At 52.2% G+C, this 26,829-nt stretch overlaps 11 protein-coding genes across 11 annotated transcripts; 5 read left to right on the top strand and 6 right to left on the bottom strand.

Moving 5' to 3' along the window:
* Positions 1-559: 559 nt before the first annotated feature.
* On the top strand, positions 560-1,435 carry BD324DRAFT_575592 (RNA polymerase II subunit A; the record flags this gene model as incomplete). The annotated part of the gene is made up of 6 exons (XM_022013135.1): positions 560-631; positions 684-715; positions 771-914; positions 974-1,116; positions 1,163-1,281; positions 1,334-1,435. 6 exons carry the CDS (start codon positions 560-562, stop codon positions 1,433-1,435), a joined length of 612 nt encoding a protein of 203 aa, XP_021873973.1.
* A 133-nt stretch (positions 1,436-1,568) lies between these two features.
* BD324DRAFT_641120 (P-loop containing nucleoside triphosphate hydrolase protein) lies at positions 1,569-5,224 on the bottom strand (the record flags this gene model as incomplete). Its single annotated transcript, XM_022017396.1, has 14 exons — positions 1,569-1,616; positions 1,671-2,072; positions 2,123-2,241; positions 2,303-2,390; positions 2,436-2,649; positions 2,701-3,138; positions 3,188-3,450; positions 3,495-3,689; positions 3,740-4,019; positions 4,076-4,452; positions 4,504-4,642; positions 4,693-4,882; positions 4,931-5,149; positions 5,203-5,224. The coding sequence occupies 14 exons, from the start codon at positions 5,222-5,224 to the stop codon at positions 1,569-1,571; spliced, it is 2,994 nt and encodes a 997-aa protein (XP_021873972.1).
* Positions 5,225-5,330: 106 nt separating this feature from the next.
* BD324DRAFT_616696 (hypothetical protein) lies at positions 5,331-6,834 on the top strand. The gene is made up of 3 exons (XM_022014853.1): positions 5,331-5,688; positions 5,744-6,536; positions 6,587-6,834. The coding sequence occupies exons 1-3, from the start codon at positions 5,458-5,460 to the stop codon at positions 6,799-6,801; spliced, it is 1,239 nt and encodes a 412-aa protein (XP_021873971.1). The 5' UTR covers positions 5,331-5,457; the 3' UTR covers positions 6,802-6,834.
* Positions 6,835-6,965: 131 nt separating this feature from the next.
* Positions 6,966-9,329, top strand: BD324DRAFT_575762 (putative carboxypeptidase s precursor; the record flags this gene model as incomplete). The annotated part of the gene is made up of 12 exons (XM_022013143.1): positions 6,966-7,341; positions 7,397-7,421; positions 7,465-7,568; positions 7,617-7,743; positions 7,791-8,030; positions 8,081-8,421; positions 8,475-8,509; positions 8,565-8,933; positions 8,980-8,996; positions 9,058-9,121; positions 9,167-9,190; positions 9,252-9,329. The coding sequence occupies 12 exons, from the start codon at positions 6,966-6,968 to the stop codon at positions 9,327-9,329; spliced, it is 1,800 nt and encodes a 599-aa protein (XP_021873970.1).
* A 72-nt stretch (positions 9,330-9,401) lies between these two features.
* BD324DRAFT_616692 (hypothetical protein) lies at positions 9,402-10,460 on the bottom strand. Its single transcript, XM_022014852.1, has 3 exons — positions 10,326-10,460; positions 9,870-10,271; positions 9,402-9,815 (listed from the first exon to the last, which is right to left on the bottom strand). The coding sequence occupies exons 1-3, from the start codon at positions 10,341-10,343 to the stop codon at positions 9,468-9,470; spliced, it is 768 nt and encodes a 255-aa protein (XP_021873969.1). The 5' UTR covers positions 10,344-10,460; the 3' UTR covers positions 9,402-9,467.
* A 20-nt stretch (positions 10,461-10,480) lies between these two features.
* Positions 10,481-13,062, bottom strand: BD324DRAFT_616690 (hypothetical protein). The gene is made up of 8 exons (XM_022014851.1): positions 12,975-13,062; positions 12,861-12,933; positions 12,577-12,800; positions 12,462-12,524; positions 11,864-12,409; positions 11,290-11,814; positions 10,794-11,246; positions 10,481-10,743 (listed from the first exon to the last, which is right to left on the bottom strand). Exons 1-8 carry the CDS (start codon positions 13,008-13,010, stop codon positions 10,525-10,527), a joined length of 2,139 nt encoding a protein of 712 aa, XP_021873968.1. The 5' UTR covers positions 13,011-13,062; the 3' UTR covers positions 10,481-10,524.
* Positions 13,063-13,168: 106 nt separating this feature from the next.
* BD324DRAFT_616689 (putative cleavage and polyadenylation specificity factor subunit) lies at positions 13,169-16,418 on the bottom strand. Its single transcript, XM_022014850.1, has 8 exons — positions 16,186-16,418; positions 15,770-16,131; positions 15,100-15,721; positions 14,754-15,045; positions 14,228-14,707; positions 14,034-14,180; positions 13,799-13,984; positions 13,169-13,759 (listed from the first exon to the last, which is right to left on the bottom strand). The coding sequence occupies exons 1-8, from the start codon at positions 16,353-16,355 to the stop codon at positions 13,211-13,213; spliced, it is 2,808 nt and encodes a 935-aa protein (XP_021873967.1). The 5' UTR covers positions 16,356-16,418; the 3' UTR covers positions 13,169-13,210.
* A 126-nt stretch (positions 16,419-16,544) lies between these two features.
* On the top strand, positions 16,545-22,130 carry BD324DRAFT_679226 (hypothetical protein). The gene is made up of 4 exons (XM_022019032.1): positions 16,545-18,549; positions 18,589-19,961; positions 20,007-21,004; positions 21,050-22,130. The coding sequence occupies exons 1-4, from the start codon at positions 16,827-16,829 to the stop codon at positions 21,834-21,836; spliced, it is 4,881 nt and encodes a 1,626-aa protein (XP_021873966.1). The 5' UTR covers positions 16,545-16,826; the 3' UTR covers positions 21,837-22,130.
* A 76-nt stretch (positions 22,131-22,206) lies between these two features.
* BD324DRAFT_616686 (hypothetical protein) lies at positions 22,207-23,766 on the top strand. Its single transcript, XM_022014849.1, has 5 exons — positions 22,207-22,426; positions 22,503-22,758; positions 22,820-22,875; positions 22,934-23,076; positions 23,129-23,766. The coding sequence occupies exons 1-5, from the start codon at positions 22,303-22,305 to the stop codon at positions 23,666-23,668; spliced, it is 1,119 nt and encodes a 372-aa protein (XP_021873965.1). The 5' UTR covers positions 22,207-22,302; the 3' UTR covers positions 23,669-23,766.
* Positions 23,743-24,677, bottom strand: BD324DRAFT_616684 (hypothetical protein). The gene is made up of 3 exons (XM_022014848.1): positions 24,504-24,677; positions 24,292-24,450; positions 23,743-24,232 (listed from the first exon to the last, which is right to left on the bottom strand). The coding sequence occupies exons 1-3, from the start codon at positions 24,555-24,557 to the stop codon at positions 23,960-23,962; spliced, it is 486 nt and encodes a 161-aa protein (XP_021873964.1). The 5' UTR covers positions 24,558-24,677; the 3' UTR covers positions 23,743-23,959.
* Positions 24,678-24,763: 86 nt separating this feature from the next.
* On the bottom strand, positions 24,764-26,788 carry BD324DRAFT_616674 (major facilitator superfamily domain-containing protein). The gene is made up of 8 exons (XM_022014847.1): positions 26,618-26,788; positions 26,404-26,548; positions 25,699-26,339; positions 25,572-25,637; positions 25,313-25,522; positions 25,171-25,258; positions 24,912-25,123; positions 24,764-24,848 (listed from the first exon to the last, which is right to left on the bottom strand). The coding sequence occupies exons 1-8, from the start codon at positions 26,735-26,737 to the stop codon at positions 24,783-24,785; spliced, it is 1,548 nt and encodes a 515-aa protein (XP_021873963.1). The 5' UTR covers positions 26,738-26,788; the 3' UTR covers positions 24,764-24,782.
* Positions 26,789-26,829: the final 41 nt, after the last annotated feature.

The following is a 26,829-nucleotide window of genomic DNA, read 5'->3' as shown; positions in this document are numbered from 1 at the left end:
TCTGCCTACCTCACCGACGAGCAATACCGTGGGCCTTGTCGTCCGTGGATACTGGGAAAGATAGCGACTGTATCACTGAGGGTCAATAGCTACATAGAAAGGGGCGATGGATCCCCGTCGTAGAGCATATGGACCGGGATCCGCTGGTCCATCAATAACACCCCCGAATCCAGGATATCCAGTACCAACGAATGGATACAACGCCAACGAGCATTATGGGGGATCGCAAACTTCTGGGAACATGTATCCTGGTCGAGGGGCTGGTCCTGGACCATCCACCGTTCAGAATCATGCTGCTATCATGAACTCTGGTGTTGATCCTAGATATGCGCGTCCGCCTCCTCCTGCCTCTGGAAACAACTTTCCTCCTCCGCCCGCAATGGACAGTAGGGGCAGAGGGACAGACCCAAGGGCTCAGAACCGTTATCCTGGCCCTTCGAAGCAAAGGGGTCATCCTACACCTCCTCCAGGGTCGACGCAGACCCCTCCACCTTACTCGACACCACCACCGGGTGCTTCTGGGATCATCCCCGTAGCGGAGACGAAGATGAATGGCGCGATGGTGGATGGCGAGAATCAATCCAGGGGCGTAAATCGCCCTCTGTTCTGCGTAGTCTGTGCTAGTAACAACGTGAGTCCATCTGCTCAATTAGCCGGAGTCTGAGCACTGACTCAGGCCTCAGAATCGATCTATGGAAGCGCACATGGTGTTGAGGTAAGCTGAGCGTTTTTTTCCGGTCCTTTTGGCTGAGACCTACCCGTGTCATCAGTAAAGCCGCCGTTCGAGTCATGTCTGCAGGTACAGGATCAGCTGTCCGTCTGCCTGGTCCATCTATCGATCGGCCGAATGTGTATCGTTTCGGTACACCTTATGACGCTATCTACAAGGATTTGGAATCAAAGGATCCAAATTTGTTCGTCCGACATTCATGGCCTGCAAACAGCTAGACACCGCTAACAATGCATGTCATAGATACATGCGGAATGGTCTTCTGCCCATGCTAGACCGAAATCGGAAGGTCAAATTCGCCCCTGAGAAGTGGCAAGAGCAGAAAGCAGTCTTGGCCGACGTCGTCATCACATGCGAAGAGAGGTGCTACGATGCAGTCTGTGACGGTGAGCACAGATGGAGTTCCAATTCTGGCCAGCTGATCCTTCTCAGATCTCTTGGCCCGAGGAGGCGAATTCAACAAGCCGATACATGTGATCAACTTTGAGATCAAGGATAATCCCGAGGAGGCCGCTATTGCGGGGCAGTCCATTCTTGAACTCGCTCAGACTGTAGGTGCTGGTACTTTCGCAAGCCTGTGACGAGCTAAAGTCGTATCTTCAGATCGAAAGAGCAAACGATCTCGACGAAGAAATGGACGATATCCTCGCCAGGCACTCAGAAAAGCATCCGCATGTTTTGCTACATACAGTTGCCTTCTATTGATCGTGCATAGATTCGTCAATCACAGCATGCATACAGGCATCCTGTGCTACGTCGGCGCATAGTCGTCATTGTCAGACTGATTAGACTATGATACCATCATGACGATCCCTCGCACCTCTCAGCTGCACGTCTCTTAGCTCAAGAGATCCGCGTTGCCGGAAGCGCTGATGGCAATGATAGTCTACAGAGATCGATCAGCGGCACATTCCGTCTCTGAGAGTTCGCCTTTACTCACCTCGTCCTCCAAATACTTGCTCACGGCGATGGAGTCACTGAGACCCTTCCGCCTTCTCGTTTTGAGAACAAGATCTCTCGCCAGGGATTGACCGGTAGCTGGTTCCAGTGGTCGAAGTTGGATGGAGGTGTCAGTCGGATCTCCAGGGACAGTCTGCCAATGATCGAATGTCATTTGACAGAATGCTTGACCGAGAGTCGCTGTTCGAAGATCCGTCTCGAATCCGTTGGCATCCAATACGGGAATGAAGGCTTTGACAGTATACAGCGGTGAACCGGGCTTGGGCAGATCACGGGTGACGTGACCTCTACGGCGAGACAAGACCGTGTACACCGCCGCAACGCAATCGGCCGGTGCCTGGACTTCGACGTAGTACATTGGTTCGAGAAGGCGTGGTGTGGCCTAAGCGAGCGAGTGAGAGGCTGATCACTCCTCTCTGTCACAAGACTCACGAGAAGGAAGGAGGAATAGCAAACACGTCGAGCAGTGGGGATGATTTGACCACCGCCTCGATAGATGGGCTCGTCGGCTAGACTAGCGTCCAAAACACGGAATTTGACACCTCGAATGGCTAGAACGAGGATATCAATACACTGTGGGAACTCGGGGATGAAGAGGGAGAAGAGACTCACGTTCGTCACACAGAGGTCCTTCCCTCGTTCCCCACTGGAAACCCTGCTTGACTGATTCCCTCACACTCGTCAATAATTTCGTGTCGACCTGATTTGAGTTAGATAGCGTCAAGGAGAATGCTCATGGACTCACCTCGGATGGCAGAGTATCATTGACCAAGATGTTCGGCCCGTTGTCCTCCGGACCAAACGCCCAGATATTCCGGGAGGCAAGCAGATCCCACTGGTAATTGCTTTCGAAGAATTTGCCACGCTCCTTGTTGGTCATCTGCATGGTGACTCGACCGGCCTCAATGTCATTGGCAATGCCACTTTCAAGAGGTTCGGAGATCATTGTGATTTTGTTCCTACATGCAGAGTCAATGTCATATTCGGCATCACGGGTAGAAGAAGCTCACTTCTTGTTCGGTGTTTCAGCATAACACTTGAGTGCGGATGTCTCGACCACAGTCTCGCAGAATTTGGTGACTGGATCGGAGACCTTGATCTCGATCTCGGAGAAAAGACGTCGGAGGTCATGTAAGACGCAATCAAGATATAATTCTCCAGTTCCAAGGATGATATGCTCCCCTGATTCTTCCACCTTCGTCACCAACAGAGGATACGATTTGTTGACCTTTCTGAGTCCGTCCAACATTTTCGGTAATTCTGACGGGGCAATAGGCTCAACAGCAATTTTGAGAACCGACTGCGTCATATGGCGGATGGGTTTGAAGATGTACAGGTCGTCCTCAATATCCCTGGCGACAATCGTGGCAGTCTTGGTTATGGACGCATCAACCCCAGACAGAAGAACAATGTTACCAGCTCCAGCACGCTCCACATCCACGGTATATCTTCGCATGATCAGCAAATATCACTGCAGGATCGCTTTTGAGAACCTACCTAGACTCGTCCAACATAATAGCGTCCACCGTCGCGTTGACCATATCTTCCTCATCCTCCAACGAATAGCCTTCTCCTAGCACCTTCACCGGCTGACCGACTCGAACAGTACCGCTCATGACCCTACCGAAGGCCCTGAACTCCTGAGCGTCGGTGGTGTGAAAAAGCTTAGTGATATGAATTACAGTCGGCCCTTCGGGATCGCACTTGAGGAGAGAGTCGGCAATATCGGTCTTCAAGGGACCAGTGTATGTTGACCGGACCTACAGGAATTAGCACAGCAACGGATGTGATCAGGCATTGTCACCTTTTGCTCAGCATTGTCCACTGGCGAAGGGATAAACTCTGTGATCATGTCCACCAATCCAAGTGAAGATCCAAAAAAGGCCTCGAGAACGACTTTCAATAGTGGTCTCGTGTCCATCTTGTAGACAGCAGACTTCAAGGTGATACCCATTTCTCCTAAGGTGTCCTTCAAGGTAGCAGAGTCGGCGCTCAGGACCTGCTCGTCGGAATCGTCAGCTGCGCCATGCTACGGGAGCATGGACTAACCTGAGTATAGAGCTTGTATAATGGTTCAAGGATGAAATGGACGAACGATCGGGGCGACTCCACGTCGGCAGCTTTGCGTGTGAACTTGCGTCGTTGCTCATCGAAAAAGATATTACCCCATAACCTAGCGGCAAAATCGTCGATGTTGAACTTGCCGAAGGTATCTGCGTACATGGATGCGAATGTTCTCAAAGTGAAAGACCATCCCATCTGAGTAGATGCAAAGGCGACGTTTCCTCGTTCCGGGGATAGACGAAGTGAGTCATCGTTGTCGATGGACCTTTGAACAAGAATTCAGCAGTCGGTCCTCTCTCATGTCTGTATGCAGGTACTCACGCGATGAACGAGTTGACCTCTTCAATGGTATGTTTGATCTTGAAGAATGCTTCACTCGGCGGTAACCGTAACTCCAATATCAATCTATCCATCTTGTTGACAACCAAGACCATCTTTAATCTCTCCTGCAGGGCATGACGAATGATCTGCTCTGTTCCGTGCATTACGCCCTCCACAACGTCCACCACCACAATGACACCGTCCACTAATCTAGCCGCACACGCCACTTCGTCGACAAAGTTAGCATGACCAGGAGTGTCGATGAAGTTGACGAGAGATGATTTGCCTTTGGAATTCGGCAGGACAAGAGACATCGGACCGTCTTTGATGGAGATGCCGCGGGAGCGAGTGAGGGTGTGAGTGTCAGTGTATCGAGTCTATGACAAATGTTAGAGCGTGCCTGGAACCGAAGCTGAGAAGCTATTCACTGGTTCATCGGCATTCCAAGTCAACTGATGTGTCTCAAACACCAGCATGTCCATCAGGGCTGTCTTTCCGTGGTGTATGTGCCCTCCAACCATGACATTGCGGATCATTGAAGGATATGCCATGAGGTCGATCATGAAGCTGGATTTTATCAGCATGACACATCTGAAGCGGCGGCGTCTGTCGCTCACTTGCGGTCGAATCTAGTCGTTGGTAGACCTTTTTCCTGCACGGTGAAGCTCCTGTTCTTCACAGGTGCTATGATAGGCTCTGACAAGGGTTGAAGATCCTCCTCTTGGACCATGGTCTCCACATCCTCCCCGTACACTTCGGAAGCTGAGGGGTAGTATGTCTTGTCCTCATGAAGAACCACCTGATTCGCTGATATTCCTGTTGCTCTGATCAGTCGAGCTCTTGGACAGGAAACACTGTCTCCCAACTGACCATCGACACCATGTAGAGTCATTTCCATGCCTGTATCCTCTGCCATATCCTCATCCTCATCCTCCAGCCCTTCTAACGGTGCATAGCTGCTAGAAGCTTGAGCAGAGGGGCCGGCGCCATACGCTGGCGCTGGCGCTGCGGGCGCGACATCGATATCTGACTCGTCATCTGATTCCAGGTCGCCTCCGATATAGTTACCAAACTCTGAAGGAGGGGGGTTAGCGGACTCTGAAGCGTGATAAGAGCTCGTAACTCACCATCATAGTCTTCTGTGGACATCTTGGCAGTCTACCGTCACGCCAACTATTGTCTTTTATGAAGCGCTTCGATGCTGTTCACCACCTTGAGTCCGCCGGAGACCTCTTGCACTCGATATGAAGCAGCTGTCCTTGAAAATATTAAATATCTCTCGATTATTTTCATTCGACTTTATCCCGAATTTCAGGTCTCATTCAACACTCACACTCTGTGGTTCATCTCCCCTAGTGATCGCCAGTAACACTCTGAGCACCATGCCTCTAAGGATAACCAGCGGATTCCCGGGAACTAGGATAATAATTGGTCCTAGCAGCTCCCGAGCTGCCCTCAGTGCGAGATGGGGCGAAGCTGCCTTCTCCTCCACCATCCCACAAAATGCTGAGGACGATCGCTCTGCGCCTCCTCCTTTAGATGGTCTGTCTCTGCCCGCAGCTGCGAAGCATGACATCGACACATTATCAAGCAGTGGCATAGAAGAGAGCAGAGTGAATATATCTAGCTGGCATTTCGCTCGAAGCTGACACCTTTGCTCCCCACAAGATCAGGTCGTCCGCTCGTAAGGAGACTCAGCGCCAAATCCAAAGGCAGGAGAATTCCGACAAGCACTCAGCAGATGCAGGCAACGATCCCATGAGACGTCGACCAGACGCATTCTTCGATGTCCCCGACAACATCGCCGCTGACCCCTTTGCGGAACCGGCGCCTCCCGCACTGCATCCGCCTGGGCAAAATTCTCAGCCTCGAAAGAGGCTCGTGGATAGAGTGGCAGACGATCTGTTTTTGACACCGCCTCAGAATCCTCATCCCGCTCAACAACATCGAGAAAGAGGTGCGCCAGGCCCAGAGCGACAGAGGCAAGGAGGTTACGATCCGCGTGGGTCGAGAGGTGGATCCCGACCGAACAATCATCGAGCGGGGCCCCCGAATCAGTTCAGCCCTAATGCCGGCCCTTTGAGGGGTGGCGCGCCGGGCACCGGCGTGCGTGGGGGCTTCAAACAGGGTGGCCCGCCACGATCTTTCACTGGCGGTTCGAACCGGGGCGGACCGTTCCGAGGCGGTGGAGGAGGTGGTAGAGGTGGCGCGCGAGGAGGACGAGGAGGAGGAAGAGGTAGATTCGGTCCCAGAGGTGTGCCTGGCCTTGGCGACATGAACGAAGCAGACGCGGAGGCTGCCTGGCTGGAGTCTGTTATTAAGCTCCCTGCCCCTCAACCGCCTGTCAACGATCAATCTTTTCTTGGCTTATTTGGCCAGAATAGTTTGGTCGGCACACCTATTCATGGCAGCCGTCATCCGGAACACAACTGGTGGGCCAAGGGCATGGACCTGAGTCAAGGTGAGCTGCCAGTGTCTCTCTCTTAGTCGCATCTCTGAGAATCATCACAGCCCGTCGGTCGGAGGTGATGCGACTCGCTGGTTCCTACGATACCATGCTGCCCGATACACCCGTTCCGAGCGATCCTCAGCTTGCCAACAATCCAAGAGAAAGGGCCAAAGCTACTTTCCTGTGGACGAGTGCTCTATCTCCAGGGGTCGGTTTGGAGCGAGCCAAAGCGAATGAAGAGAAGGTCAGCCAAGCATTGCAATCAAACTCACGGTGATCTATATATCATGTGCATGCATCCATCCCATCACACGTTGACGCGGCGATCGCCGAATGTCCCTTCTCGGCCAGATCCGAAAGCGGCAGTGAAGATCCCGAATGTGTGGTCCGAATCTGTTCGGACACCGTTATCTTTTATACAGTTTGACACTGATTGCGACCATGAGCAAGACGGATACAGCGCCGCTGCTTCCTCACGGGTCTAGCACCCGAGGGACAACGTCAAAGCGCTCCCTCGCTCTAGTGTTGTCGCTCTTTGCCCTCGTTGCTCTCCTAACGCCGAGCCCCTTATCTATCTTGTCAGCAACTATTTCGTCGATTGCAAGTCTCCGGGTCGATGCGAAAGGGGGCTCTTGTGACCAAGCAGACCCATTGATGCCATCATTGGACCAACACAACACCTCTTCTGTCCGATCGTTCAAGGACCGTATTATCAAATGGCATCAGGGGGTCATCCGCATTCCAACTTTTGTTTTCGATGAAATGGGCGAACCTGGCGAAGATCCCAAGTGGGAAATATTTCACGATCTGCATAGATGTGGGTGAACATACATCAGCTTTGATGGGAGGATGCTGACTTTGGGGCTGGAAAGACCTCGAGCAGTCGTATCCTCTAGTGTAAGTTTGGCAAAACTATGATGTCGTTAGCTTATAATCATAGCCACGAGCACCTCAAGCTGACCAAAGTCGACACGATTGGGCTGGTGTATGAATGGATAGGCAGCGACACCTCGCTTCAGCCTCTCATGCTTACGGCTCATCAAGGTGAGAGCCTTCAACAGCGCTGCCCTTTTCTGCTGACAACCCCTCAAGATGTTGTACCGGTGCTTCCGGAGACGTTGTATCAGTGGCAGCAGCCACCGTTCGAAGGAGTGTACGACGGCAAGTACATTTGGGGCCGAGGGAGCTCGGACGACAAGTCGGGATTGACATCCATCCTGTGAGTAGAGAGCGCTTGTAATGGAGATTGCGCTCATGCTTCTTCAGCGCCGCGATTGAGCTCTTGCTTGAGACCTCTGATTTCAAACCTCGACGAACCGTCGTCCTCGGTTTCGGACACGACGAAGAGCGAGGAGGCCAAAGAGGAGCGCCTGCTATCCGTGACTGGCTTCTGGAGACCTATGGCAGGGACTCTATGGCCTTGCTCGTCGATGAAGGCTCCGGTCTAAGCTATAATTGGGGTCGTCGCTTCGCTTTGCCAGCCGTAGCGGAGAAGGGCAAGCACAAGTGAGCCCCATTCCTACAGCGATTGATAATGCTAATGTTTTGACCATCAGCCTCAACATGACAGTCTCGACTCTTGGGGGCCATTCGTCAATTCCGCCAAAGCATACCAATATCGGACTTACATCGCTGCTCATTGCAGAGCTTGAGAAAAACCCACATCAGCCTATGCTCGAGCAGTCGAGTCCCATCTGGGGATACCTCCAATGCGCCTCTCGGTATGCCCCTGAGATCCCCAGGCCGCTCAAGAGGAGCGTCGCCAAATCACAAGGCAGTATGAAGGCGTTTAAAAGGCTACCCCAGGATATCATCGAACATGGATTGGGTACAAAACCCGAAGGCAAAGGTCAAGGCAAGATGGCCGAAGCTATCATCTCCACGACTCAGGCAGCAGGTCAGTGCTGCTCTCAGATTGATCACGCGGATGCTCACCTTGTCGGTGTTCAGACATAATGCACGCCGGATTCAAAATCAATGCATTGGTGAGGAGGATCGGACCGTCTTCTGCAGTTGTATACTGAACTACTTTGCTCCCAGCCAGAAGTCTCCGAAGTCATGGTGAATCACCGAATAAACATCCACTCCTCGGTTAAAGACGTCCAGAAACATATCATTCAGACCCTGCGACCCATTGCCGAACAGCTCGACCTGACCCTCTCTGCGTGGGGTCAAGAGTATCACCCCAAGGGCGAAACAAGAGGCACAGTATATCTCTCCGATGCTTACGAAGTCCCACACGGACCCGCCCCGATCACCCCGACGTCTATGGATAATGCCGCTTGGCGTGTATTCGCAGGCACAAGTCGAGGTATGTGGGCCAGTCGAGCGGAAGTCAGTGAGGATGGGTCCATGGTACACCTCGAGGAAGACGATCAGCTTGTTGTGGCGCCATTCATGGGCACTGGTGTAAGTCTGCCCAGGCGTGTGGGACGAAGTCTGACTCATTCCATAGAATACCGACACCAGGAGGTTGGCGATCCACTGTTCTCGGGCTGCTCTCATGAACTGACGTTCCTTGCTCTTTCCGTAGGTATTGGGATCTCACGCGCAACATTTATCGATTCCGGTACTTCCCAGATGATGACTCGCAAGGAGTGAGTAAAATTCAGTCGTCAGGATGACCGCTCATGTTCTCATAGGCGCACACCATCAACGAAAAAGTGGTACGTGTCCTGTCCGAGCCTTGCCGGCTAGCTAGAGCGAATGGTTGACCACACACGACAGGATGCCGATGCCATCGTGGAGTTCACAAGATACTATCAGGCTTTAATCCTCAATGTCGATGCGTCGACCGAGCTGTGAGAAGTCAAGAGACAGATAGGATCAGTACCAAGAAAACGTCCGCCTCTGGTGACGCGAGCGCCCTCTCCTGCTAGTAGAATGGTCATCATGCAAGGGCGTAATATGTCATCCGGTCGTGAAGGCATTCGCTGCCCAAAGCTACCCATCATCCTCGCCTGTCGTTTGACTTCTCTGTGTCTGACCCCTCTCCGGTCGATTCTGTGTACCTTCCCGTTGAGTGGCTCCCTGAGCCTGAGTAGCTGTCCCACCGACATTCCCAGCTGCTCCGCCTTGAGGAATGGCTTGTCCTTCCTCTGGGGCTGGAGGATCCTGTTCTTCCCCCACAAAGGTCTCATTCGGGACAGGGGCGTCAAACGGATCAACTGGTGCAGAAGGAGATGCCTGTCGCTGACGAGCGAGATGATTACGGAGGTGGAATGATCTAGGACCGGGAACCAGTGAAGGATGCAAGGAGGGTGATGGTGGTGATGGAGGTCTCTTCGCGCCCTGGAGACAATTTTCCATGCTCAGAATGCATCTAGCCCCTTCTAAGCGACTCACCGCCATGCCGGGAGGAACCTCTTTCCTCTGTTCAACCTCTATGATGCCGCGCATCGCCAACTCGTCCCACGCATCTCCCCTCCCAAATGATCCTATCATACCTGCTCTCCCTAGGCCAGAACTGCCGTCCATCTCCCCTATCGTCCCAAGCAGATTCCCAGGTCCAGACATCCAAGGTCGCAGTGGTTTACCGACCGTTGGCGGACGACCAAATGGATAAGAGGGATGTAATTGACTAGGCAGGGTTTCATCTGCATCTAAACGCGGAGGCTCCAAGTGATAAGGGATAGGAAGAGTCTGGTCATATCCAGGCATGACGGACCATCCTGTTTCTGGTTCATCGTCTATCGAGAGGGACAGTAGGTGGCCGGGGGTGAAATGGAGGGAGGTGAACCTGGCATCCTGCAGGGCGTCAGTAACACTGAATTGGTGTCCATTTGATCTCTTGTTGCTCACTGTGATGCTGGTCGTCATGATCAGTCAGCGAGATGCGTGATTCGCGTGGTCGATGAACAGATTCGAAATCAAAGCGAGACCAGCTGAATTCAACGCGACGACCCACCCGGCGTGGCACATCAGTGGCAACAAAAGAACTGGATGCTAGCCAAGACTCTGGCTTGTTTGCATCAACCATGGCATCTTGTCTACGCTACAGTCACTTCCGCCAATATCTCTCCCAATCAGTGCCCTTGACGGCCAAGTCCACCGCTCTACCTAAATCCGCCTCGTATGGCGTCCACACCCTGGCTACGTCGAGTGCCAATTTCCTCGTCCAGGCATTTGGTAAGCGGATCCAAGGGCCAGCAATGTGACCCCTGGTAGGGTGAGAAATGTGAAAGAATGATGCCAGCTTGGCACTGACTTCCTGAAAGATCTACTCCTCGTCAGCTGGAGGTGATTGATGTGGTCACTCGCCCGACTCACGGTGTGAGGAACCAGGCTGTACGGCGCCACGAACGATTCTCTGCCCCGCAGACCGATCCGCAAGAGGAACTCCAGGATGTTTGTTGTAGCGGTATCATTCTTGTGACCGATCTCCCACAGGGTCTTCGGCAGAGATTCTAGCCAGATCTTGATGAGATGTCTCAATGGAGAGCCCAGATCAAGGAAGAAGGGAACGCTCGACTGAAGATCCTCATGAATTAGCACCAGGTCGATCAAATTTTCGTCTCCCGCTGTTCTGGTCGCACTTGATGATGAAGATCGCAAAAGATGCGATATGAAAGGTTCTCCTACGAGAGAAGAGGGTTCAGGAACGGACAGATCTTCAGTCTGGACCCGCTTTTGTCGGAGAATGATCAGGTCAGAAATGATGGGCAGCAGAGCTCGAAAAGCGGCTGACGAGAGCGGTGCGGTGGTGACATCTTGAGTGGTTGCCTGTGGCTGTTAGCTATGGCTAGCGGCATGCTGAGAGACTCACGAGACAGGTGCTTATCCAATCTGCAACCTCGCCGATGGCCCATTCTTCTGAAATGTCGCCTGTACCCGAGGAAGTGACTGCACTTGACAATTGGATCTTTGACCAAGCTTCATTGATTAGCTGCACCCTTCCGACCCAGCCTTGTGAAGCCAGAGATCGTGGCAGCGTCATGACTGGTGTGGCAGGTAACAGCAAAGTGACGAGAGAAGCGAACGCAAGGGACATCTCGAAACCATGGGTTAAGCCATTCAGAGTAGTCGAGGCAGCTGCCCTGCCTGAGGGAAAGGGGAAGTAAGGTGTCATTCGCCGGATGAATGCGAAGACCGTTTGTCTGATAGCTCGGTCTGAGCCTGAATCGCGACGAATGGCACCGGCAAGGTGGACTGTGAGTGATGCAGAAACGAGACATAGGGACGTTGCTGTCTGGTCAACAGATGTCGCATTTGATCGATTTGGTGCGAAAGCCACCGGGGCAGATTCCATGAATGTTGATACGAGTAGCGGAGCGAGCTGGTCGTAAAGGGTCTGTGGGACTCATCAGCTCGTTTCATGAGGGAAGCTGGTGGCAACCTACAGTCAATTGGGTGATTTGCTGCTCATCTTCCCCAGACCCCTGCACTCCAAGACCAGACATGTCCCAAAAAGTAGAAGAAGAAGACTCTGCCCAGTTGTGGGTACCGGCAAGATAGCCATACTCTCCGGGTGAGAAGACCTGGCCCACGACCTCCCTCTCTTTCCCTTTGAGGGACTGCAAACTTGAGTTCCTTATAGGAGCCGGTCCTGCGAAGCTAGAACTAGGGTCTTGGACATCCATTGTTCTACGAAGAGCAAACTTGAGGAAGGCGAGCAGAGTCTCCAAAGCTGTCAATCGACCCTCAGAACCTGTCTTGCTCATCGTCGTTCCTGTGTCTCCCTGCAGACCAAGGGCTAAACGTAATCCTTCTAGAATGTTGTTTGACCCTGCCGGACAATCTGGCCATGATCCAACTACGTGCGAAGGGACGTGGTCCAATAGTATATGGACCAATTTGCAAGCATCCAGTCGGATCTCGGGGAAAATGTGTGATAAACCAGAAGATGTATGGAGTAGAAGTAGAGGGATATGTGGTGTAAGAGAGGACTGCGTCATGGAGTCAGGACGCGAATATTCTAGTCTGTAGATTGAGACAGACCTCATCTTGAAGTGAAAGGTACCAGCCGACCAGACTCAACAAGGTCTTTCTCACTCCAGAATCCTTTAGCGGCCTATCAGCAATTTCCGCGAGATGTACGGCACGGGATGCTTACATCGTCTGAAATGACTCCCCCTAAAGCCCTCAGAACCTTGCCGACATCTCTAGCAGGCTGTACCACCAAGATCTCCTTGATACCACCCAGAGCGTCCCTACGAACACCGGCATTGGGATGCCTCAATCGCAATATCACTTCATCCAGGGTCAAGCCTTGAGCAGTGACTGGCTCATCGGGAGTCGCAAAAGCTCGATCAAGACGTTGCCCAGGAAGCGCGATGGCTATTCGACATATATAAGTAAGCATAGCTGTATCTGCTGGTCTGCAAGAGCCGCGCTTACTTCTAGCCTTGAAGGATGTATCTGTCGCATTGGAGGCTTGTTGCTTGCCCTTACCGAGCTTGACCTTGGCTTTCTGGGCGATGAATCAGTTCGATACGACTACGCGACGCTCACCTTGAAGTCGGCGGGCTTCTTGGAAGCTTTCGGCATGTTTCACGTCGTCGTCTAGTCCCAACTTGGATCGATTCGACACCCCAGCAAGCGCAACGATAGTAATGCAAAAAATTTCCGACGAACGGTCTTTTACAGTCTCAGGAATTCCGACGGAAACGCTGAGAACCGCCGATTTGGGGGGGTCCGATGGGATGCAACATGATGATGAATGCATGATGATGCTGATGCTCACGAGGTCAAGCAGCGACGACCTGTGCAAAGCCCCTATACAGCTCTTTCTTGACATCGTCATATGTCCTGCCTATTCCACCCTCCAGGACAATATTCCCCTCTGACAACTTTCGCACGGCAACTATACTTCCTGCTTTAGCAGCATCCCCTTGGAGAACACCTGGACCACAGATTAGGACTCCTTCTCCTGCAAATTCAGCTGGTATGGGTGGAGCTAGGGATCCAAGGCGAGATTTGAGGATCGCTAGACGAAGATCACCAACAAATATGGATGACGGGACTGTGAGAAGGGGTAATGAGGCTTTGCTTGAAGTTTGGATTGCCTCCATATCGGCGGCCTCTTCCGGTGCTGGCTCTGGTTCCAACTTGACTGTTGCCATTTCCCCATCACCATCGGTAGCTGCCGCGGGTTCGTTCGTGATGGTGTCCGTCTCAACTTTGACTTCCTTGACGACAGGAGGGACAGGGACGAAAGAAGCCTCTAGAGTCGGGACCGTAGATCCAGTGGCAAAGATAATATTGCCATCAATGACCGCAACCTCGTAATCCTCATACTGACATATTCAGCTCCGAGCTGTTGCGACAGGACTCACCCTCGACCACTTCGAACCCAAAGTCGAAGAAATGGAGTCTCCGAGCATGACGGAAAAGCTGGCGACTTGCTCTCCGACGACAACTTGTTCACCGGTTGAGGGAGCGAAAATGTCCTTTGTAGCTTTCGTCGAACCCAAAGATTTGATGAGGTCAAACGTAGTCTCTTTCGACGACCGCACGAGTATCTGGACACTGATGAGCGAAGAGTTTTTTTAACATGAAATAGATGCCCACAATCTTTCGCGGTTGGAGATCTCCGATGATCGTCTTGATGGCCTGACCATCGTGCAGCCCGTCCATGTCGACGAAAAATACTGACGCATGCAGTGAAACAGTCACGATCTCGTTAACAAACTTGGAGGGCGGCTCGGGCGGTTCCTTCTGGTTCAGACTGAGCTCGAGCGCACCAACAGTGTCCATCTCCTTACCTTCTTTTCCTCTTCCTCGATCTTGCGCTTTTTTGCGTCCCTCACTTCCTGCGTCTCGCCCTCCTCTTCGATCTCTTTGCCTCGACGGATCCATGAACCGACATCGATACCTTCACCGAACGCATCGACTTTCCGACCCTTCTTCTCTAGATGTGGGAACATTCGAAATCTTGTCATCTCTCCCGCTTGGTTGCCCCTGCCGACTCGCATCTGTTGACCCTTGACGAAGATATCGAATGACATTTGCATCTTATCCTCTGTCTCTGCTTCTGTGGGACGAGTGATGAGCATGCCTTCGGTACCTCCGAATTCATCGTCATCTGAGCCAGACTCGGAGTCGGTGTCCAGGTCGTCTGCTTCCAGCATTCGCCGAGATCTGGCCAGGGCAGCTTGATGAGCAGCTTCCTTTTCCTTCTGCTCCCTCTCAGCTTCGAGGTGGGCCTCAAGTTCGGCACCGGACAATGGCACTTTTGTATCCATCTGGGCCAATCAGTTACGAGACATTGCCAATGATATATGAGCTCACCTCTAGCTGCATGTTGCCGATCAGATCCTGAAGATGACCGACTCTTCCTCTGCCCCACAGAGCCGTAGCATCCTGACCCGCCGCCCAGATGTTGTAAATATCACGAGCCAGGGTGTTCTCCTCGCCTCGACTGGTCAGAAGCACCACATTGCCTTCAGTCCCAGCCATGGCGGTGAAGAGCCACCGGGAAGGTCCGTGAGAGAGTGTGGGAGGAATCGCCAACACAACTTTTGGCCGCATGAGCGGATGAGCGTGCATCAATTCTGTCGGCGAAGAGTAAAATTGGATATGCCTAGGAATCGTCAAGCGCCGCTGAGAGCAGTTTGCTGTCAGGTGGACGACATACCTAAAGTCCAATACACCGTAGTCAGATCCCATGGCTCCGTTCGTTTTCTTGCCACGCCTTCTGCCTTTTCTGCCGCCCTCTAATACATCCTCTCCTCCACTATCCCTCAACACACCTCCCATCCACTCTATAAGGCTTCGCGCAAATGCCAACATGTCTTGAGCAGTACGGCTCACGACGCATAACGGGTATGGCCAAAGCTGATTTGGAGGACGACTTTGACCAGGCAATGGTTGAAGCTTGAATGACCAGTGTTGATCTAGCAAAACGAGCGTTTCCATCAGGCGAGGAGACGGATCAGAAGGGATCAGGACCGAATGATTTGATTGAAGGGTCGAGGTGATGAGATCCAAGAAGGCGCTTTCGCGATCTCTCCGCTTCGCATTGACTATATCGGCTCTTCCTCCTTCGATAATCAGCAGGTCTGGCCTAGTAACCCCTTCTGAATAACCTGAGGCACCCCCTTGCCCTCCGACCATTCCGTCCAAGTGTCGCTCGCTCGTATGGTTGATACCGACAGCGTACAGGACTGTGCCCGATGTTGGTGATCGTAGCTTGAACAAGGTACCTCCAAGCGTATGACCCGATGGGAAAGGAGTGAGCAGGAGATGGGAGAGCTCACCTAAAGAGGATCAGTGGTGTTTGCTGACGAAGCATTAATCCTATTTACCGCCTAGATGTAGAGGCTGATTGTATCTCGTCGCATTGATCGAGTCAAAGGCTTCGTGGATCTCCTCTACTGTCGGAATGAACGGACCTCTGAGAGGTTCCTTGCCCTTTCCGTTGGTCCTAAGCTCAGATTCCGACTCGCCATTCATCCCTCCCGACGAGGCTGCTGAACTATCCTCTATGGCGTGTTCTGACCTCCAGGACAAGACTTCCGCAAGGCATACGACACGACCCATCTCTACAGTCGGTTGTGTCGCGTATACAGGGCACGTCAATCCCCATCTTGCTCTCGCATACGGGTACAAGGATAGGTAGGTCGTTGGCGAATGAGAGAGAAGGACCAGCGAGATTGTTGGTGCGAGTCTAGACCGCAAGCGTGAGCAAGCAGCGAATTCAGACTAAAACAGACACACTCACTCTCTTACCTTCTCCTCATACGACCAATCGCCTCTGATTGCACTTGCTCGAAAGTCTCTCTGTCCCAGGTCCAGCAGGATTCGAGCTTCGTCCAGTTCTAACAGGTAGCATAATGGCTCAGAGGATGAGGACGACGAAGCCGAGGCCGAGAGAGGAGTAAGATTGATCATCCCAGGCTCTCGAGCTGTCGGTCTCCTTGCTCTGAGCTGCAGACTTTCGTTTGCAGTAGCAGTAGCAATAGCAGCAGTAGCAGTTCCAGGCTCTCGACGGAATCAAATCACGAGAGCGGAAGCAAATTTTAGGCCGTGCTCACCGTAATTGCGAGGCGCTGTGCTACCAAAGATTTCTATTCACTCAGTCATTCATTCACTCACTCACGCCCTTCTAGATGATCTGCGATTGGAGGCTTATGCTCTCATCGACCTCACGCATAGCTCATTGAGGTCCTCTACGACACATCAGAGCCAATTTTGGAGGAACTGGACTGGCTCTCTCTCTCTCTCTCTTTGTACTGGATACGCGTGCCAATTGTTCTCCTTCCAATCATGAACGGCATATAACGACTGTGCGTGGACGAAAGGACGAATTCGAATATATCCCCCTCCCACTGAGCCTAACCTTCTCCTGTGACCTTTTGCGAGATGTTCTCCGCCTCTCCGATTCAATCTCATGCGTCCAAACCAGGGTCCCGTAGTGGCAGACCTGCCTCACCTGAAGATGCCAGTCAAGTCAGGTCCCAAGCTGTTGCCAAGCTGAAACGAGCTGCTTCATTGCCGAGAAAATCAGATGGAAGGAGACCTGATCGTTTGCCTCTGAACAGCGGTCAAGAGGCTGGAGAAAGGTGTGCAGCGGTCCAGAATGACGCATCGACTCTGAATGACGCAGTGGAACACGTCTGGTCGGAAACACATCCATCATCCCTTGAAAATGATCCTCCTGACGATCAGGAAGTTCTGTCGCCTTCGCCAGTCGCTCAGTATTTCAGTCACGCAGATATGTACGGCGGAAATTACTCGACTCCTGGTTTACAAAGGTCAGGTTCATCCTCGTCCTCTTACCATATTCCGACACCACCGCAAATGACCTTTGGTCAAATGGGTACAGGTTACCACGCCGCCACACCTTCATCTTCTACAATGCCACCCGACTGGGCAGCCATGCAATTGGCTCAATCTTACCTTCCATCTCTCTCCCCTGTTCCCCTTCCTCTCCCCCCTAGCCCCTATCTCACCGCTGGACTGTCGGATACAACCCCAGGACCTAGTGTCGGTCGTCATACCCCGAGCCCACTTCCCACACTTGGTGATCTGCGAAATCTTCAACGGTCCAATTCAGCTGCTGCTCGTGCTCAAGCCATGTCGAAGCTGACTGGAGGTAGGGACACGCCTTCGGATGGTGAAGGTCGGGCTCCGACACCTCTTGTTCAGGGTGGAGCTCCCCTACAGAGAGCAGGCACGGTTGGAGCTCCCAGATTCCTTGGAATGCCTCAACCTACACCGCAGCCTGCCATCGCAAGTCCTGTCGAGGTACTACAACCCGACAGCCCGGAGGCTCGTCCAAGGCTAAAAAGGAGCTTTACCGTATCGTCGTCCAACATGGGCGAGGAAAGGCGGAGTGCAGTCGGAAGGAGAATGGTTGAGCGATTGGCTGAACGCCGGGCAGCGAGAGAAAAGGAGGAGGAACAAGTCAGGAAACTGTGGGAGCAACGAAGAGCAGCTGCCGAGGCCTCACAGTCTACAACGGATGCCGAGAGCGAGGAGGATGATGGTGATGGCCAGCCTCGGGACGACGAGGATCTCACTGAGACTCTACCCATTGTGTCAAGAACATCGCCTGTACAAGAAGCAGCGGCCATGTTGGCTCCTCCTGATGGTGACAACGGTCTGCTTTCGGCTCCCGATCGGCCCGCCTCACGCGGGACGATGCGCTCCGCGGATGAACCTTTTCAATATGACTCGCATCTATCTCGAAGTCTTTCCACTCGGACAGCAAAAGGGACACCAGCTGTCATACAGGAACGGACAGCAGCAATGCAAGATCAACCTCATACACCTGACAACGACCCTATCGGCCGGTTTAATGGGCTCTTAAACGGGGAGATGGGGACTGCAACCCCACAGTACACCACTCCTAGACGTGGGCTACCACACGATTCTACCTCGATGGACCTGGCTCTAGCTGGGAGTGTCTCACCAGGGGAGTCCATCATGTCGCGGGATGTTTTGGGCTCCATGATGTTTATTATGGGCCGAGGATCTACAACTGGACCTGTGGGAGTGAGATCAAGAAGCGGAGAGAATTGGCCCAGCGAGGTAGAGGAGAACAGCGGTAGTGATTGGGGAACTCCAGGTCGCGAGGCGGTCGGTGAGTAATTAGGCGAGTTCAGGACTGACCTCGCTGCAGGCGGTCCCGTGGATTCACCTCTGCAGCACAGCCCGCTTGGCAATCGCCTCTCAAATGGTGTTCCCCCGCAGGTACCCCCCAAGGACAATCACAGCACAGCGTCCATCGCTTCATCGATCGAGACGAGAGACTCCCAAGTCCCGCCGAATGCGTCTTCCATTCGCGACAGCACAATGTCATGGGAGGAACTTGGAGGTCCCGAAGATCGAGCAGTGCCCTTCGATGTCCTTTACCATAAAAAGTCGGGAAGCATGTCTGCGAAGATCGGACGCAAGATCGGAACAGCCATCCGCAAACGAAGCCAGTCGAGATCGTCAGCAAGCAGCTCCATGACGGGTGAACCGATGAGTCCCAATTCGCTGTCCGTAGTCCAGACCTGTACCCGACGGCGATCAGAGTCGTCAATGTCCCCTGGATCAGCAAGTGCTACAAGGTCAATGTCACGTGGATCTCCAAATATCGCGGCTATCGACCCGGTTCGTCATCAAGCTTCCATCAGCTCGCTCTCTCCTTCTTTGCCATCTCAAGCGGACTCGGCCCATACCAGCCTGCTCCAGCATCAGCTTGAGAACCCTTCTCAAACCTCATTCATGCCTAGAGCAGATCTCAACGATCCTCGAATTTACAACGCCAAGATGTCACCATTCCCTGGCATAGCCAATTGGGAAGGCATGTCAACGGACCCGACACCTGAGACGTCGCCTCAGATCGCGGCAAGAAACGATCTTCCTGCCACTAGTAGGAATGATCGTCCATCAATAAGTCACGGGTACCTGGATTCCATCGTGTCAGCTTCGACCAGTCCCGATGTGGGATCTCGCAGAGAATCCGAAGAAAGCTATGGTAAACGCAGCTGGCTGGCCAAAGCATTTGGACAGCAGATCTCGCCTCGAAGCTCTGCTAGTGGCATGTCGAGACAAGGTAGCTCTGCGATAGAGTCGGGCAGATCCGAACCCTTGCCCCAAGAATCGACCAATCGCTCTGCATCAAGTTCATCCGACCCATCGACAGCTATGGATCCCTTTGCTCCACCTCCAGCTCCGAAAATTGACGTTCGCTCAGTCTCTCTACAACATCAGCATCGCTCAGCGTCACCCTCGGTCTCTGTAGTGCCGGAGCTTAGCGAGGAAGGATCAAGGCTCACGAGATTTACTCAAGCTACTGCCCGGCCGGGGACTTCGACCCCGCGGATGGATGATACCGATATCAAGTCATCTCAGCACGCACATGCGGACGACGTGGTGCAGAAAATGAAGCGACTTGATGACTTGCTCACTTTGAGCTCTGATGATCCTTCGCGACCAGATCTACTGGACGACCCACCTCGAAAGCTCCTTCTGGCTCATCAAGTATTGCAGGTGGTCAATTCACACGTGAGTACCAGGGCTCTTGCATTGGAATCCCCTGACATCATGTAGACGGTCAAAGATCGATTCCTTCTACTGTTCAACGACATTCTCGTCGTTGCCAAACCGCTTCTCACTCGGAGTCTGACGGCTAACCTCGACATGGAATTTGTCGTCAAGTCGGTCGTCCCGCTCAATCGAGTTCGTATTTCAGCATTTGAAGGTTCTCCCTCGAGTTCACCCCAACGTCACTTGCTGGACCACTTTGTTGACCGATTCGCTGAAGATCCTTTTCTCGCCGTAAAAAATCTGGTTAATGCTTCGGAGGGTCGTGCAAATACCACATCTATCGCCCTGATTCTCTTCAACACTCCTCACATTGATCGAGAGCAACTGGGTATTTACCTCGCGAATGACGAGCGGGTTCTCAGAGCTTACCTCCAACACTGCCACATTTTCAAAACCAGGATCGATGTTGCATTGCGACATTTCCTCATGACGCTAAGATCGCCTCTTGATTCAGACGCTTTTCAGTTGCTCCTGCGGAATTTCGCCAAGTATCACTTTGATGCCAACCAGACGCTACTGCCGTATTCTCGGGAACTGGCCATCGAGCTAGTATTTGCCATCATGGAACTTCACGATGATCATCATGGCATTTATGGCTTTGGGAAACCGGGCACATGCCTGAAACTTGACGATTTCGTCAAACGTTTTCGATCGAATGATCCGCACCGTTTGGTTCCTGCTGCCCTGCTGGAAGATATCTATTTCGCGATCACTCGCAACATCATGCCTCAAGCTTTGAATACTCACGACCATCTAGATGCTGGTGTTGAGGTCGAAACGAGTCCGCTCATCAGCAAACTACCTTTCAATGTTTGGTCTAAGCCTGTTCGTGTCACGCTGCCGGATATCGATCCCGATTTCGAGATTCATCTCCATGGTGATGGACTGGAATTCGACCCTCCTGTACTTGCCTTTGACCAGAGTGCTGAGGCCAGTTTCGTCTTCAGAGGCAAAGCTCTTGGACAAACATCGATCGTCTTCGACCGTCGAGGTCTCAATGCGTGAGTGAAACGATTGGGATGGCAAGTTTCTGACTCAGCGATCAGTATATTTTACGCATCCATGGAGACAGGCAAGACGATCACCATCGAACGAGGCTTCATGCGGCACACTTTCAAGGTGGAGTTCACAACACCGCCGGGAGATCGTCGGAAATACTGCTTCTCTCTTGCCCACTCCGAGACGTTTGCGAGATGGGCTAATCATCTACCGAGACAGGTGGCTCTTGTTAAACAGGCTAGTCTCAGAGTGCCCGTGACTATTAAAGAGCGGCTTCGGTACGCGGCAGAGAAGATGGCATTGGCAGTTCTACAAGATGCGCTGGCATTTCATGAGCCGGCGCCATCGCATGAGAATGGCGCGTCTCCACAGAAACTGAGGAAGAGCCGATCTGGATCCGTCAGCCTGGCGTATGCATCGCAAGATACTGGCGAGAAGGAAGCTCAACTGGCATCGTTTAAGAATGTCGTCAAGACCTCGGAGACCGTTTTCAGCAAAGCTGCTCCAATGGAGAGCTCGAATAGTGGACCTGTCCAGACTGGCAAGGAGCTCGTCCTTCTGTGTCGTCAGAACAGCCTCTTACCCGGGATTCTAGAGCTCTTGGAACCGGGTTTCGGAGGTCTAGGCACTGACCTCACAAGACAGCCAATTGGGCTCGAAAGCAGGAGCGGGAGGTCGACGCCGTTAATTCATCACGTTCATAATGGATCGAAGAGCGGACGATCGACGCCTTTGTCGGCTCAGCTGTTTCCTCAAGCCAGTATCTCGAGAAGCAGGAACAATACGCCATTGCCCGATGTTGATCGGCATCGTGGCATGGCGGGGATGATCTGATGTGGCTCATGAGATCGAGCTTGGAGGGAGGTCGGAGGGTGATTGGTGGGGCATGTAAAGGATCGGGTGTTCAGGAGATGTAGCATACCCTTTGACGGGAAGTGGATGTTGCGGAGAGGTCGCCGGAGGATGGAATTCAAGGGGCACCACGACTGTAAATAACGAACGTAATGATTATGATTGTTTATACGTGTTATAACGGAGGGGCTGACGAGCTGTATATATGAAGCTTAGTGGTTCATGATCGCATTGCATCCATGCCATCTGCTAGAGCACTCGGTGGGATCACTGGATGCAAACCCACGGAAGCAAATTTCCCCGACGCGATTGACTTTTTGGAGAGCCAAACAAATGCACATCACTATCCACTATCCTTACTCTCTTCATCTCGAGATATTTCGTCTAGTACGGGCAAGACTTCTGCTACGCATCGATTGTCACGGTCCACCGCAGAGATCTGGCCAATATGTCGATAAAAGTGCAAGTCCCTATCATAGCTTTGACGCCAGCCAAGGGGTCATCGAGGAAACCGCCATCAAAGTATTCTGAATCGGAAAAACAATCCTTACTGGACAACTTTGACCTGGAGGGTGAGTAGAGCGCGCGAGGAGGAGATGGCAAACAGCTGCACATGTACCATTTGACTGACTGCATATTCGCTCGCAGTGGCAGACCGAACCAATCGATTTCGTGATTCTCTCAGCGCGACATTGGAGTCCTTTCTCATTCGACAAGAGACAGAGATGTTGAAGATCCCTCGGGAATTGCGAAACATGACCCTGGATCAACTGTCCAAACATTGGGGAGGAGGATGGAAAGAGACGATGCAGCGTATAGCCAAGGACCGGATAGATGCCAGGGAAAAGGAGCAAGAAGCGGAGACCAGAGATAAAGCGTTGAATGAAGGTGACAAAGGCAAGAGGTGAGCTTTGGGATGATTTTGGCACACCATGAAGGGTGAGACTGACGAGATGCTTTAAAAGGAAACGGGGAACCAACCACTCTGTTGATTCGACGCCGATTCGAGGGTCCAAGACGGGTGAGGTGGACTGGATATCGTGCATACTGAGTAGAATCTGGCTGATGTTATATGACAGCGAGGAGAGCACAGACTCCATCCACCAATCGTATTCCCTTGGCCCCCTCTTCAGCTTCCAACAATAGTACCAGCAGGCGGACTGGGTCCTCCCGTCCTAAGCCGTCTGCATCCACTTCGCTCAAACCGAAAGCTGGACCTAGCGTAAGTGATCAAATTTTGTTACTGACACCGACGACTGACCTCTCTCGCACAGTCCCTACCACAGAACCATCCATTCAATCCTTCCCTACCTTTGACTGCCAACTTGAAACTCGGTTCATCGTCAAAAGTAACACCTCAGGACGACTATGAATCAGAATCAGCGGCGAGCGACATCTCATCAGAGGACGAAAGCGATCTACCTGATGCAGACGAGTACGAAGCTCGGGTACTGGCCAAGTCTACGTCAAGATCTACTCGGTCCAAGCCATCACAAAAATCCAGCAAGGGAGTACGTCGAGCTCCTTCCCTTATGTTCCGCCAATCGATAGGCGGCAGTGAGACTCTACCTATATCATCCGCTAGCGCCCCTTCAGAATTTGAAGATGAGGAAGATGCCATCCGGACTATCGCCCTTGGAAATGGACGTGAAGTCACATTCAATCCGTTTCGGGTCAATCCGGCTCAGCTCAAGTCGGAGATTGCGGAAAGTGGGGCATTATCTGCCGAGGACCAGGACAGAATTGCGGCTGAGATCAAGGAGGAGATCATCAAGGCCTTGACCGAAAGAATGGGCAAGTGGAAGATCATGTGAGCGGTTAGACTTGCGTGGATGGGCTTTCTGCGGCATGATTGACTTGTATGTTGTTCTTTCGCTTGTGTCATGTACGCGGATGCATGCTGTACACTGAGTGTGTGGTATTGATTAAGCAAAGTCTGTCGTGAAGTCCAATGTTTCCAAATCCTCATAACCTTCAGACCCGTGACGGATCCGACGATGGTACTTCGATACATATTCTCGCATCTATTCTGATTAGATAGTACTACAACATGTAAGGCACCAAGTGATACCCGATGATGAATATTTTGTATCGTTACCTTCGGGTTAAGCAACGGCACCCTGCTTGTCGGCCCACACCCTTTCTGCCTCCTTCTTAATATCCTCATTGAATCGTTGCCAGCCTTCAATCGTGCCTTTGCCCCTCGTGCTATTCGGATTATCGAACATGAAGCTCAAGAGACCGGTAAAGTTCTCCTCTTGTCTGAACAATGTCTTGTTGGCATCTCCAGAAGGATCAGGGCGGAAGAAGAAATCGTGTGGGCCGGTGAGGATGTATGGGAGTGATCCGAGCCATCGAAAGTTTTCTGGTTCATTCTCCTGCAGGGACAGACGTCAGTCTCGGAGGATGGCGAATATCAAGGCGTGTCAAGACTCACCTGAACAGTGGGCGTGAAATTCATACCTGGTATCTTGACGGCCATCTTGTCACCTTTCTGACATTCAGAGCCATTCAAACGTGAGGGACCTGTGACTTGTATTGACTCGAAGAATGGTCTTTGGTTGTGCCATGTCGGTATCCTCTCGAAGTCAAGAAACTGGAAGCGACCGGGATGTCAGCAAAGAAAGGAATTTGTGGCGGACGACTCACTACTTCTCGGACTACGTGTGGAGGGGCGTTGATCGTGGTTTCCGCAGAGAGCATGTTCAGACGGTTGAGAGATATTCTCGAGATCTGATTCGGCGGGTCTGGACGAGATGGTAGGGATGTATGGATTGGATGAAAACCAATCAGTTTATAAGTAGGAAGTGCCGCGTAAATAAATGTACGGGCGGAAGATGCGGGAACCCGGTCTTGGTCTTTTTAGTAAGCAAACATGACTCAAGAAAACCTGCCACGATCGAGATCATGTCCGAACAACATACATTACTAGGGCTGTTTCCTGCCTATGATTACCAAGGGGATGATAAATGCTCCTGCAGCCGCACAGAACGCCTGCGGTATTTTCACGATCATCAGCTTGGGGAAGGAAGGCTTGTGTCAAATTTCGGTACTTACCCCGGCGACAAGGAACAAGACTTGCGGCATACCCTTTTCTAGAACGACAGCGTATATGGTGCCTAGAATCAATGGTGACAGCAATCTCGCGGCATTCCAGACCATGTCCAAAGCAGCCAGGGCTTCGCCGCCCATGTCCTCGGGGACGAGACTGACAAAGACAGACTTGAACGTCGGTTGATCGCCTGATCCCAGGGCGAGAAAGGCATAGCCTGTATAGACGTTAACGGCTGCAGGGTGCGGAACTTGGAACACTCACTGATTATGGCTTGTTTCGGGGTGTTTGCCAAGGAAACCATAATCAAGGCAAGCGCATCTAGGCCGACGGAGAAAAATAGAAGAATAATCTGGACCCTTGGGATCAGCCATCAGACATCCTGGCGGATCAGCAATTCACTGACATCGAAGTGATTGGCTTCGCTACTGGCTTCCCTCTTCTTGTAGCTCTGTCTTTGAATCAATCTCGATCTTTCGGTGGACGTTGAGACATTTCTTGTTCTTCGTTCTAGAAAGGCGTGATACAGTTTCCGACCTCCCTTTTGGATGAGAGGGAACAGTAGGAGCACAAAGACGAATTTTGACAGGGCAAGATAGGCGAGAATCCATCCGTTCTGTGAGCGGATCAGCTGGACCCCCAGGACGATCTTCGAGTTCCCCTACCTGCTCAGGCTGGAATCCAAACTTGTCACTGAGGTAAAGGAGAGATGCCGTGGGAATGAAGACGATCTAGACAGTCAAGAGTCAGCAAGCAGTCACCATATAGGTTCTACAGGTCCCCATTGCTTACTCCAATAGTGTTGCACAGTAGAGCGACTGTCAAAAGCGTCAAGCGCCATTCAAACTTGCCAGTCTCCCTATCACGATGGGGCAACAGCAAGCCCAAAGGCTTGATAGGGTCCACCACAGCTTCGACCACTTCCTCCACAGCTTCAGGTAGACCACTATCGCGATGACGGTGATGGTGATCCTGACTTTGGTCTCCTGAATCCGAGTCGGCGTCATCGCCCATGTCTTTTGTCTCTGGTATACAGAAGAATGCGTAGACCGACGCTGAGAATTGGAAACCGAGTGCAAGATAATAAGGCAGCAAGGTGATAGAGCTGTATCGTGAAGTCAAGGCAGAAAGTATGAAACCAGTGCCGGGACCCAGGAGACTGACAGCTTCCAATCGGGAAAAGTATCGCGTCCGTTGTTCGTCATCAGCTACATCGGAGACTAGAAGAGTAGGAACGAATAGAGATTTTGTAGAAGCCGTGATGAAGATCCCGTTGAGAGCGAGGAGAATCCAAGGTAAGATGGGATTGGGGACGAGGTAGGCGACGATGAGAGATGAAGTCGCTATCATCGCTAAGATAGGTAGGGTGTACAGCAGTGGACGTCGACCGTATTTGTCCGCGAGATTACGAACGTAGGAAGTGGAGAGGAAGGCTGAGAGATGTGAAGATTTCGATCAGCCAGTGTCCAGTCCCCCTCTTCGTATCTCTCGACCTACAGACTATCCCGTCCAAGACTGCCAAACCCGTCATGACACTAGCTGTCCACGCGCCAACAACCGGATTTCCACACAGCTCAGCATCGGGGCTCGGTAGCGGAACATCATGTTGTTGATAAGCCACATGCCTGCACATCAATGCGCGCTGAGTCCACAGTATGCCATTAGCAAGGCCCATTCAGAATCGCGGGCTCAAGACACAGTCTGAACTCACCACAATGAATAGGGCTGTTGACGCAGTGACGCTGGGTCCGAGGGTTATGGCAAAGGTGAACGGGAGTATCCTGTTGATGATGGACCCCGCTTTGCCATGTCTACCGCCCTGGTCAGACATGATGCACAGATATCGCCCTTCAAAAAGTGGATGGGACGCAGCGATGGAGACGGATGTCAATATTCTCAATATCGATGACGACAAACCTCGAT

This window comes from Kockovaella imperatae (genome assembly GCF_002102565.1).
Source record: "Kockovaella imperatae strain NRRL Y-17943 chromosome Unknown BD324scaffold_2, whole genome shotgun sequence".
In the NCBI taxonomy this organism is placed as follows: Eukaryota; Fungi; Basidiomycota; class Tremellomycetes; order Tremellales; family Cuniculitremaceae; genus Kockovaella; species Kockovaella imperatae.
This window is presented reverse-complemented; position numbering and strand designations above follow the sequence as displayed.